This window comes from Chelonoidis abingdonii, chromosome 2, assembly GCF_003597395.2.
Source record: "Chelonoidis abingdonii isolate Lonesome George chromosome 2, CheloAbing_2.0, whole genome shotgun sequence".
Taxonomy (NCBI): domain Eukaryota; kingdom Metazoa; phylum Chordata; order Testudines; family Testudinidae; genus Chelonoidis; species Chelonoidis abingdonii.
The window spans coordinates 266,111,213-266,124,456 of NC_133770.1; the positions used below are offsets into that span (position 1 = coordinate 266,111,213).

Below are 13,244 nucleotides of genomic sequence, written 5' to 3' on the forward strand. Positions count from 1 at the left end.
CGTCCATATACACAGGATTTATTTCACCCTTGATTCACAAAAAAAAAAAAAATTGTGCCAAATAGTGAGGAATTGTATATTGTTTGTTTGACATTTGTTGTTTATTTGATCAGCTTATAACAATTTCTATATGTTTTTGTCTCACTTTTTTCTGTTTTGCTTATATGAATGCAGAAGGAGATGAAGAAAACAAGCATATTGGAGAGCAGGGGTCAGAGGTTGAGGCAGGTCTGTCTGACCAAATTTGCATATCCCCTTTAGATATGTTTCCCTATGAGCGAACTTCTCTAGCTAGCTTGGAAATATATTAAGATGCAAAAGCCAGACAGTAATAATTTCATTTTATTTAAAACCAACGCAAAAAAACCAGTGCATCATGGATTATTTTAAATGCTTACAGGAACACTGTCAAGCATTTCCCAACCAAATGTTCAACCTACAAAATTGTTATAATCTTGTCATCTGGATTCTAGAGATCCATTTTCATAAAAATCCTCTGTTCTGTCACCAAGAACAAATCTCACCATTTATTAAATGTGTAGTCTTGCAATATTTTTCTTGTGTTGCTGCAGAGATAGCCATCCAATCATCAGAATAAGCCCAGGTTAATTAACAAGCCCTGTCACAGAACTGTGCTAACATTAGTCATAGTGTTTTTGACAAGCAAGGAGGTAAAGAGGTTGTCATATTGCTCTGCTGTCCATAAAAATTACAGATCAGTAGGGAAGTGATTGTGAAGTACAAAATTAGCAGAGAAGAATATGTTATTTTAAAGCTCCTAAGTTTGTATTTCAAGCAATGGCCCTGATCCTGCTTGCATGAAATTTCAGTTGGTACAAATGGGAGGTCAAGGATGAGGAGGGCTATGGGAAATCAGGCCCACTTGATGGCTAAAACAACAAAATTTGAAACTTTTATAATTGACGCTGTCTCTTGTAAATCAAAGAGATGCAAATGGTAAAGAATTTTTTTTTAAATTGTCCCAAATACTATTGTGCTCAAAATGTTTAGGATAGCTTCTTCTAATAACAGAAAACATGCTTCCTACAGTTACAATAACACACACAGCTCAAAAGGATTTATTCAGCCATCTACACTTTTGCAGCCTGGCTCTCAAAATTCTTCCTTAAAGGAAGAATGTTAAAAAGATGTAAATGTATAGTTACACATGTTACAATTTAAGTAGGTCAAAGTTTATCTGTTACAATTTTCAGGTTAAAGCTTATCTCACAAATAATTTGTTCTGTGGATGTAGATCTTTCACCTATTGCATTTATATATTTTCAGAGTGGAATTATTAGAGCAATGTAGTTGTACCTTTGTGATCATAAACACCTGCTATTTTTATTAAGTTGCACATTTTACATTATTGTTTTTGTTGTGTCTCTGTATATGTATTGTGCAGTCATGTGATAGTTCAAACAGTGCATGGATTTGTGTTTTCGTAGTTTGCACTTTCCCCTTGTGTGCTATGCTTAAGTTGTTCATGTTATCATTATTCTTAATTATTAATCATCATTGTCTGTGTTTAATGTCATAAAGATTATGAGGAAGAACAACAAAATCCACCGATTAATGGGAGAAAAGGCAAGTTTATAACAGTGGATTTTTGTGTATCTGGAGATTTATCAGTTATGTTTTGTATTGCATGTGTCTGTGTTTCTTAGTTATATTAGTTTAAAATAAGTAACTCCATTCATGTTTAGCTTTTATGTTCTGTCTTACTTTCTTGAACCTCTTTTAAAAAATTTTTTGTCAGTGTGATTTTTAATCTTTCTTGGAACTAGTAGTTCCAACATTTTTGACCCTTGTTTATGACATGATACTGAAGTTAGAATTTACACCTTATTAATATGTAGTTAACTATTGACTGCAGGAGGTCAAGTTTTTCCATCTTGATGCTTTCCATTAGTCCAGATGCAGAAGCTCCCAATCTGCTGAGTCCAAAGGGACTGAGTAAACTTTATAATAATTTACAGAGTAGACTGCATTGCCATCCAGTTTTTACCAGTCATTTACCTAATCAGGCTATATATTTTGCAGGTTTGGCACATTTTTACATTATAGTGGAATCCCCTTAATTGGTACATCCTGGTGGAAATAGGCTCATACCATTAGACAATCTTCCCAATTATCTGGGCCTCATAGGAATACATTTTTCTTGTAAATATTCACTTTTGTTTCGTGAAAATAAGCATAGTAACATATAGGTTGACTCATCAGTCATAACTGGAACAGGAAAGCAGCGTGAAGCACCCACAGGGTTGAACAACAAGATTTTTATACTAGAAAATACCAGTTCATGTTTGTAAATTACTGTGATAGCTTTGAAGACATCCTATGTGCCATTTATCCAGCTTTTAGAGATGCTGCAAAATGCCTTTCACTGACCATATTCCGGCAATTAAGAAGGCTTTCTTTTATCAGCAGGCTGATTACGGACTAGATAGTGCCCTATATTTATGCAGCAACACAGAAGCAAGAGTAAATATTCCCCTTACCCTCCCTCTCTCCCTAGAGCCCAAGAAATGGCTAGCCACAATGTCAAGCCCACCACTTTGGGGAGCCCACAGACTCCTCCCAAGAACAAGTTGGCAGGGAGGACTAAAGTAGGCATTAGGGAGAGCCATGGGTCTGCCTTTCCCTAGGCTGGCTGAATGTGTGCATGTTGTGTGGAGTCTTTTTAGAGGTATGTAATCAATTATTTCTCTCTCCCCACACCCAGTGCAGCCAGGTTGTCATATTACACACAATGGGGCAGTGTACCTTGCACTAATCTGTTACTGTATACTCCATGCTAAAGCATAATCTAGCCCTGACTGAATTCTACTGTGTAAACATTATTGATCAGATTCTGTGCTTCAGTGGTAATTACCAGATAGTTCACTGATTATATTGCATTGTAGGGCCAAATCCTGGTCCTACTGAAGTCCTGGTGTTTTTGCCATTGGCTTCAGTAGGTCTAGAAATTGGTTCTCATTGATTAAGTTTATAGTGTGTATAGTTTGCTTTCAAGCACAATTTGTCTTCATTAATTGAACTACAAACCTGTCCTTTGCATACTTATATAGATCAAATGGCTTACTCTATACAATGAACTGTATATTACTAAACTGTATTCAGAATAGTTCACTTTTATGTATTTAGTCATCTATCTAATGGGACCAGTTTACATTTTGTTTCTTTCAAAAGCTTCTGATGCACCTCAGAGCTCCTTGCCTCCAAAGCAGCAGAGTTTGTGTCTGATTCTTGGGCCCAAACAGCCTATTTCCAAAAACATTAAGTCCCTCTTGACCCTGCTCCATTCCTGGGTAATTGTTCCCTTTTCATTTCTGTTATGTAACACTGTTGGATAATGGTTTGGGATTCTGAGAGAAAGCTGCTGATATTGTTCACCTTCTTTTGTATGTGTTAATTAGGGCCAAATAGATGACATATTTAGAGCTGAAAACCTTTCTTCCCTTGTTCTTTATAAAGTTTTACTTAATTTGGATTTGAATATTTGTGTCAACTTCTACTGTGATTCTTGAGCCTTGGGATGGAGTTATATGGTATATGGTGAGAGCTGATATAAATTAAAAGGAATTCACAGAGTAGATTTTGCAAAAGATTCTGTATTGCATCAGGAAGAGTATCATGAAGAAAACCTCGAAAAAATCACATGATATCTCATATAGCCATTAAAATTTTAAAGGTATGAGAGTGCAGATACCCACTAGAAGAGGCTCAACGTAGAGGTCTGAAATGTTGTTTGCTGCCTTTATGAAATATCTAATACTAGTGGAAATCTTTTTATGCCTGTATATGTTTCTTTGGAGCAAGACCAAATTTCAGCTCACAGAGTTCCCTACTAATCAATTTATAAGGAAAAAGGGTTTGCTCTATCCCAAAGTGGTCATAGAATTTGTCCACTCAAACCAGCAAATGTCCCAAGGTCCATGTGGATGTTAGGATATGTGTAGATACCAGAGGAGGGATTCACAAGTGGACATAGGTGCTGACTGCCACTTTAGGTCCTCAGTCCAACATTTAGGTGTCACTGTCATTTACAAAACTACCACTCAGCTGCTTCCTAACCCTATAGTTGACTAAAGTTCCATGGCACCTGACTTTTAAAGTCCCCCAGGTATCTGGGCATGCACACAGCTATCTCAGTCCTGATAGTACCCCAACAGCTTGGTGCCCAAGCCACAGGGGTGTTCATAAACTAGGCATTCCCCCATCTATCTTGTCTTCAGGACCCAAACTGGAAGGTGTACTCAGAGCATGCCTAAACCCTCACCAAAGACACTAGAGAAAAGGGTGGGTGGTGCTTGCCTGATTAGCATAGTGGTTAAAGCAGCCAACCAGGATGTGGGAGGCCTTGGTTCAAATCCTCCTCTCTCTTATGTAGGGCAGAGAATTGAGTCTTTCACCTTTCAGAAGAGTGCTTAGCCACTGGACTATGGGTTATGCGTCTCAGTCTTTTCTGTTAAAGCTGTTCACTGTCTATAAATAATTAAATATTCAGTGGAGTAGGAGAACTGGAACTAAGGTCTTCCCCTTTCCCAGGTGAGTTACTGAATTGCTGGGCTATAGAGTCATTCTCTCTCTCTCACTCTCTTACCCAACAGATATTTAATTTGGCAGAGGAGAAAATAAATCCCAAGTCCCTCACAACCCACATTAGGAAACCTGAGCACTAAGCATTGTGGCTCCTAAGTCCACCTTTTGAATCTCAACCTGACTGCCTCTATAAAGCTACACAGGCCACACCATAGTGTGCCATTGGCTGCCTCTTCCTCTGGCTGAATATTGGTAGTCACAGAGGGGACCCAGCAGAAGTTAATGATGTGTGGGGTCTGGAGTGGAGCATGTTGTAGAGTGCAGCTGTTTCCCAGCTCCATGCCCTTTGCTGGCTCTGCTACCAATTACCCACAGAGCCTCAACCCCACAGACTTTTGCAGAGTTTCAGGATTGGAGAGTAAGAATGCTACAAAGGCAGCATTTTTATGCCTCCTGTTCTACTTTTTGTTTTCTCTCCACTGGCATAATCATAATCTGGCCCTGTGTGTTATGCTTTTTATAATGCATGCATGCCTCTCTGTACATGCCCTGTCCTTATCAGTCTATAAGTGATATGTTTATGTAAAGTTTTTACTGTATTCCTACCTGGTACATTTGTCATGTACTTGTCATGTGCGTCATTTATTTTTCAAAATATAAGATGAATGTAATACAGATCTATTTGTAAGGATTAAAGCTTTTTCTGGAAATAAAGTTAAGCTCAATGTGACCTAGTCTGCCCACTAACTCACCCAAATGTAATCTCCAGTTGACTGACTTATCTGAAGTATATCAGATATCTGAGTCAGTGTTACATGAGAGTGGCCATACTGGTTCAAGGTCATAATGGCCCATCTAGCCCAGTATCCTGTCTTCTGACAGTGGCCAGTGCCAAGTGCTTTAGGGGGAATGAACAGAGATACATCCCTTGTCATCCACTTCCAGTTTCTGGCAAACAGAGACTAGGGACACTCAAAGCATGGTTTTGCATTCCTGCACATCTTGGCTAATAACCATTGATGGACCTAACCTCCATGAACTTATCTAGTTCTTTTTTGAACCCTGTTACAGTATTGGTTTTCACAACATCACCTGGCAAAGAGTTACACAGGTTAACTGTGCGCTGTGTTAAGAAGTCCTTCCTTTTGTTTGTTTTAAACCTGCAGCCTATTAATTTCATTGGGTGACCCCTACTTGTGTTATGTGAAGGAATAAATAACATTTCCTTATTTACTTTCTCCACATCAGTCATGATTTTATAGACCTCTATCAGATCCCCCTGAAGAGTTCCAGTCTTTTTAATCTTTCCTCATATTGAAGCTGTTCCATCCCACTAGTCATTTTTGTTGCCTTCTCTGTACCTTTTCCAATTCCAATATGTCTTTTTTGAGGTGGACCATCCACATCTTCATGCAGTTTTCAAGATGTGGGTGTACCATGGATTTATATACAGGCAATGTAATATTTTCAGTCTTATTAGCTATCACTTTCCTACTGGCTCCCAACATTCTGTTAATTTTTAGAGTACATGTTTTCAGAAAACTATCCACAATGACTCCAAGATCTCTTTCTTGAGTTGTAACACCTAATTTAGACCCTATCATTTTGTATGTATAGTTGGGATTATGTTTTCCAGTGTGCATTACTTTGCATTTATCACCACTGAATTTCATCTGCCATTTTGTTGCCCAGTCACCTCGTTTTGTGAGATCCCTTTGTGACTCTTCACAGTCTGCTTTGGATTTAACTATCTTGAGTAATTTTGTATCATCTGCAAATATTGCCACCTCACTGTTTACCCCCTTTCCAGATCACTTATGAATATGTTGAACAGTACTGGTTCCAGTACAGATCTCGGGGGGACACCACTATTTACCTCTCTCCATTCTGAAGACTGACCATTTATTCCTACCTTGTGTTTCCTATCTTTTAACCAGTTACTGATCCTTAAGAGGACCTTCCCTCTTATCCCACCACTGCTTACTTTGCTTAAGAGCCTTTGGTGAGGACCTTGTCAAAGGCTTTCTGAAAGTCTAAGTACAATATATCTTCTGGATTTCCCCCATCTACATCTTTGTTGACACACTCAAAGAATTCTAATAGATTGGTGAGACATGATTTCCCTTTACAAAAGCCATGTTTACTCTTCCCCAACAAATGATGTTCATCTATGTGTCTGATAATTCTGTTCTTTACTATAGTTTCAACCAATTTGCCTGGTACTGAAGTTAGGTTTAGAGGCCTGTCTTTGCTGGGATTGCCTCTGGAGCCTTTTTTTAAAAATTGGCATTACATTGGCTATCTTCCTGTCATCTGGTACAGAGGCTGATTTAAGTGATAGGTTACATGCCACAGTTAGTAGCTCTGCAATGTCATATTTGAGTTCCTTCAGGACTCTTGGGTGAATACCATCTGGTCCTGGTGACTTATTACTATTTAATTTATCCATTTGTTCCAAAACTGCCTCTAATGACACCTCAATAGGGGACATTTCCTCTGGTTTGTCACTTCAAAAGAATGGCTAAGGTGTGGGAATCTCCCTCCAATTCAGGTTTTTCCAGGTTGTGTCACAGTTGGTAGTGTCACCTCTAAAAGTGGCACATTCAGAAGTGATGACACCTTACCGCTAATCAAACATAATTAACTTGGATTTGTCTCTCCCAAAAGTATGATTTAGAAAGCAATGGCTTAGGGTTTTTTTGCTGTAGACAGGGATTGGATGAAATTTGAATAATGAAACTATCTATTGTATCAGTTAGTAGATATGTAGGTACCAGGATATTGAGAAATACACAAGGTTTTCTGGGTAAACAAATCTGTACATTTATCATCCTTGTATAAGCAATATGAGTTTTTTCTATTAATTGGTATCTGTTCTTCAAACCAGTTGCTAGTTTTCGTGCTGCATTCATGCTGCATTGTCATGTAATGATTAATTTTAATTGTCCTTCTGCTTAAGAAATTCTTAAGTAATTTGCAAAACTTGACTGCTTTATTAAGAACACACCTTTTTCAGTAAAGCGGGAACAGCTTACTGTATGAAAGTATTATTCAGCTAGGAAAGTATGCACTATAGATGACAAGATTGGTCTTGCTTAATGTAGCTTTAAATGAGATCTTGTAATCATTACCATATACTATATGATAGCTAAATAAAGTCTTAATAACCTTGTAAATATAATAACATATATTAACTATTGTATTTTAAATAGTTTGAACAAAATCTATAGTTTTCTGGTTGTAGATGCACCTATGCAAAAACGTCATGAAGAAACAGATTAATCATAAACACTATAGATGCAGAATTATGTTGTGTAGCAGAAATAGTTCCTCAAATGTGCCAAGAAATATAGATAGATGAATCACAATGTTATATTTTCAGAATTTGTAAGAGAAGGTCTCTTGTACAGATTCCACTTACGTATTACGTTGTTTAATGTATAGGCAATGTATAGTGTGGATCTTTGAAGTATAACTTTAACAACAACAAATGGAAACTTATCCTCTGCATTCTGCAGTGTAGGTCTTTATTGCATATTCTGATTTCAGGCCATGCATGGAACTTTCACTGACATTTGTGAGAGTGCCGAATGCAAAATGAATGTAGCAACAGAGATCTGAAGTAGTGCCCAGCAGAAGGGAGAATTTTGTTCCACATTTGTATTGTCCATAATCCTCTAAATTTCTTTATTACAATGTTTGCAAAATTTCTTGACTACTTACTGTCAAATGTTTTATTAAAGTCCACTCTCATGGAGACTGTTGGCCCAGTCCTTCTGTCCAGATTCACGCAATCCTCTCTGTGAATTCAGGAGGAGTTAGAGCTGCAGTGTTGGTCTGAAGATGTTTTGTTTTTTTCCCTCTCTCTTCCTCCATTCCTCCCGCCTTCAAACCCCCCCCCACCGCCCTCCCACCCACGCACACAAAAAACAAAACCAAACCAAAAGCCATTAAACAGTCATTTTGATTTGGGGCCCGATCCAGCAGCACTCACCTACCAAAGTGACTCATGTTACCTTAACGAGACTACTTATTTAAGTAAGGCCTACAGGATCAGGCCATTAGGCCTGCTGCATCATACTTCTAATATGTTATGTGCAAGTAACCAGAAGAGGGAGCAAAACTTCTATCATGATATTTAAAAACCTAAAAAAACACCCAGCCGTAAGGAAAAATCTCAGTGTTGGCTTAAAAACAACACATTTGCTTATTTGCAGTGTCTCTTTGACCGACAGAACTTGGTTGAATAAAAGATACTACCTCACCCAACTTGTCTCTCTAATATTTGCTCATTGTTATTTAAATATATTCATATAATTTTAAAGTTCCATTTATCTGTTAAATTACTACTTCAAATCTATTGATTTTATACTTTTATGAAATGTATCTAGTGTTTCTTAATATTTGGCAAAATCAATAATATTTATACTAACAATAGCAATGCACGTTGATTTTGGGAAGAGGTGATGTCAATTAAGCAGTGATGCAAGTAATGTTCAGCTAAGTATTTTGTTTGAGTACTGGTACATAAGTCTATATACACTTCCCCCCCTCAAAAATGGAAGAAACCACCAGTACAGTACATTATTTAAAAAAAAAATAACCCGACATGGATGGTATTTGCATTAAGAAAGTATTGCGATGATTCCCATTCCATTCCCAAAGTTACCAAGTGATTTGCTACTACAAATAATTGAATTATCCAAAGTCTGTCAAAGAAAATATAACTGGAGGAAAAAATTAAACTAAACTGTATTAGAATACTAGCTATAATAATAATATAAAATATAGACAGGTGGCTCTATTTTTATCAGTGCCCAAAGGATTTACACTAAAACACTGCATGAGCCTTAGTAAGTGTTGTTCATATACATTTCCACTGCAGTCACAGGGAAGAACAAAGTACAAGTTGTTTTCAGAACATATATATTCGACAAGGAAGTTCAAGCCAGAACAATGAACAATTGCGAGAGCATGTATTGTATATGTTTTTTTATAACATTAAAGATAGTTAAAACTAATATGCCAGAAAAGATTTTAAAATGAACACAGAATTATTTACACACATAAAGAGAGTAGGAAGAAGGGCTCTTAATAGCTGAACCTTATGGATTGATTTCTTGTAATGAAAAATCATTTAACACTCAGAGTCACATTTTGTCAAAACAATGAACTCCTGCAAAAGGCACTAGTTGATAACACAAGATCTATGATGAGTCTTTAATAAGAAAGAAAACTGGTTCCTTGATGTGGTATCAAATTGCAGCTTTACACAGGCTATGCCATTCTGGAATTAATTCTAGGAATCTGGCTTACTAAGATAAAAATAGTTACATAAATGAGTTATGATAAGTTTCGTAATATCAGATTTGTAATCATCTCTAAACAAAGAACATGGTAATAAATTGATAGCAAAATGAAATATATAGCAAATGAACGTATACAGTATGTGTGTATTATACTAGCTATACAGACATTGAAGAGTTATTGAATAATCCATAAAAACTTGTAGCCAAATTATCAACTGTTGATGGGCACTGTAAGACATACAAATATTTGAGTATTGCTGGTTTAATGTATTGCATGGCTGAAATGCTCTGGTTAAAAGTGTGATAGGATTTCCATTATAAAATCCTATTTTCAGAGTTTATTACATGACTGAATACAAGCTGATGTATGACACAGCCCAGAGAAATTGTGTTATCTTCACTAAATTTTGATATAATTCGATTTTTATAAGACACAATGTAGAAATATTATTTATATAACATATTGAGTACAAAGGGTCTGGAAAGCTGTTCTGATGGGACAGCTGCAGATTCTTCTGGTGTGAAGGAGTCCTAAACTGGCATAAAGCCAACACAGCTGGGTCTACGCCATTCCTTCCTGGCCCTCATGACGTGAGCAGCATGTTAAGATGGAAGGTAGGATTGGAGTTGTTCCAGATAGTATAATAGGTTCTGGCTGGCTCAGATATGAGGGAAACACAAAGGTGTCTTAAAGCCACCTTTGCCCTCCTCCCACTCCTATGCCAAGTGATGCTCTGGCACAGCTGAGAATCTGGCCTAAAGTGTGCATATGTATTGACAACACTGGCTTTTTTCATTCTCGTAACGCTCAAAGAGGACTTTTCATTGTAAAGTAAAAATTTGTATAATGTGGACCAGATCTTTTCGGTGGCCTAATAAATCTATCTCTACTTCACATCATTCATCTTTCTTACTCTATTAGTGCATGAGCATTTGACATTACATGTAATTTCTCTGCCTTTGAAAATTTATGTAATAGAGTTAACCGTATTTCAGTGTGCTGCTTTGTATTTCATAAGTCACTAGTCAGAGCCACCCTTGATTAATTTTTACAGTAGTTGTCTCCATACATTAGTAAGACTATAATTCCTTTTTTGAGGATTCATCTTACAGTGTGAAGAATAGAAAGAAGTTCTCAGGGTTTTCATTTGTAAGGAAAGGTCACTACATTAAGTTTGTTCTAATTAGAAAAGCGAAGACTTTTTGGTGATCCAATTGAAATTTTAGAAATTTGGAACTGAATTGATAAAAACAGATTCAGAGAGAGTGGATTTAATCTAAAATATTGGACATTTGGATAAAACGAAAAGTGCATGAAAAATAACATATGCACAGGGTAAATAATGTATAATTTTATCTTACTGAGGGACATTCTCTCTCCTTCTGCTGAAAAACACATGGAAAGGGGAGAACTTACATAGGAAAGATCCGGAGCTTCAGTAACCCTGAAATGTTGCTCCATCATCACTAGCACTGCAGTTTTGCATCATCCCAACTCATGTGCAAGATTGGTGGGTGCTAAGAAGTGGCCAAGGACATGGACAAGGGCAGTCACAAAGTCCAAGGATCTACATGTTATTATCATTTATTATTGTGATGTGGCCAAGAGGGTGTTATACACTGCATATTGAGTAAAGACATGAGAAACCCAGTGAATACTAAGATCAATGATTGCATCCTGGATATCTCCAGCTGTCAAATCATCCTAGCCCCAGAGTTGCTTTTGAAGGCTATAGAACTCTGCATGAAGATTTGTAGAGCTTCACAGGAGTCCAGGAAATGGTTCAGTGCGAACCTACTTATACCTTCTTTTCAAACCAGAAACAGCTAAAATGGACTCTGCCTTAGTAATAGTAGAAGTAGTAGTAATGCCATTACCAACCAACATATTACTCACCTGAGGCAAAAATTGTGCTACTGTGTGCACAGAGGATCTTACGAAAGCAGAACTGGCATTACTCTGTTCCGTGAGAGGTGGGTATGATTCTGGAGAAATGTGCAGGTGTTCCACACCCTTTATATAGCACGTAGCTCAGCTCCATAGGAAGAAGAGGACAGGTGGTCTGCTGCGATGGGCATCCTTCAGAGCCTGTGTTTGCAGGGGAGACATTTTGTGTGTGTGTGCATCACTACATTATTGGTTTGAAATAGCTGACTAGAGTGACTGAATAGTAGCTCTGTAGCCATTCCAGACTTAGGGGAAGATGCCTCCCATATTTTCCTTAGCTCTCTGCCCAATGCTAAGTTCAATTACCTGGTGTGGGAACTTGATTCTGGATTTGGTCCTAAATGCAGAGACCTCCATAATGCAGTGTTAAGGGCCAAATGCTGGGGTGCATCTGAGCTGCATTTGGTGCAGGTCAAGGTGGAAGCAAATGTCACTGTATGCCATCTTTATGTCCTTCCCTCTCCTGGATCTGACTATCTACCAGTCCTGTCCTCAGCATGAACAAGAGAAGCCTCTAGGTTGGTCTACTTTACATGAGATGCCATCAGGTCCCCAGAACCATTCCAGTGTCAAAAGGTCAGGGATATCTTACCCATGCCCCCTTAATGACCACATCCTCTAGCCTAGTGGCATGGGAGTTACTATAAATTCCACTAAGCAAAGAAAATCCTTCATTAGCTAGATCCATCATTGTTATACCCCCTTTGGCATTGTGGATTGCAGTGCCGCAGAAGATTTGGGTTGAACTTAACAAATGAAAGAAAATGGAAACACTAAATTTCCCCTATCCAAGTTAACTTGGCCATGTGGTACTTTCTTCTTTTTTATTTTGTCTGGTTAAATATGCAACATTAATGCACTTCATATACACAGTAGCGTCGATTTTAGTGGTCTCCTATGGGAACTGAAATGTGCTAGCCAAGTCCACGAGGTCTGGAGGCTTCTGATAACATTTTCAGATTTAGGTGCGTAAAGAGGTACTTTGATGAATGATATGATGTTCATAGATGCTACAGCTCCTAATGAGGGCAATGAGTCCAACTGGTGCTGCTGTAGGTGCTCAGCACTGTTTGGGGAAAATCTATTTTAATCTCCCTGAGAATCTCTGCATATCTGATCTTAGAGAATCATTTCAGACTTACTTAGCCTTGAAACAAGTGATCATAAATGCAATGCAATAGCTTTAAAATTGAAATGCCAGTCATTATGGAACATGGAATTTTACATTTTGAATCATATTCTATATAAGCGATATCTACACTAAGAAAGTAGGCTCCCTCCTGAGGCTGACCATGACAGCTAATACATATTTAAACATGACTTGTCTTGTTTATAGTAGGTACAGAGTACTGTTTAAAATCTTGTTAATTAAAGCATGTTGGCTAATACATTTTAGAAAGCAACCTGTTTTGCTAGTCTAGGTATGGCCTTAGTGTCAGTTT

The 13,244-nt window shown here is 37.6% G+C and overlaps 1 protein-coding gene across 23 annotated transcripts in view; it reads left to right on the forward strand.

Moving 5' to 3' along the window:
- The window catches only part of RIMS2 (regulating synaptic membrane exocytosis 2), an 848,125-nt gene that overhangs the window by 679,077 nt on the left and 155,804 nt on the right, over positions 1-13,244 (forward strand). The window contains exon 23 of one of the 23 annotated variants that reach the window (XM_075063172.1): positions 175-228. The exons of 21 other annotated variants lie outside the window; for them this stretch is intronic. In XM_075063172.1, the coding sequence (XP_074919273.1) occupies positions 175-228 (54 nt within the window). Of the gene's footprint in view, positions 1-174; positions 229-13,244 lie in introns of those variants that run through there. One more of the 23 variants, XM_075063170.1, reaches the window with a different exon arrangement.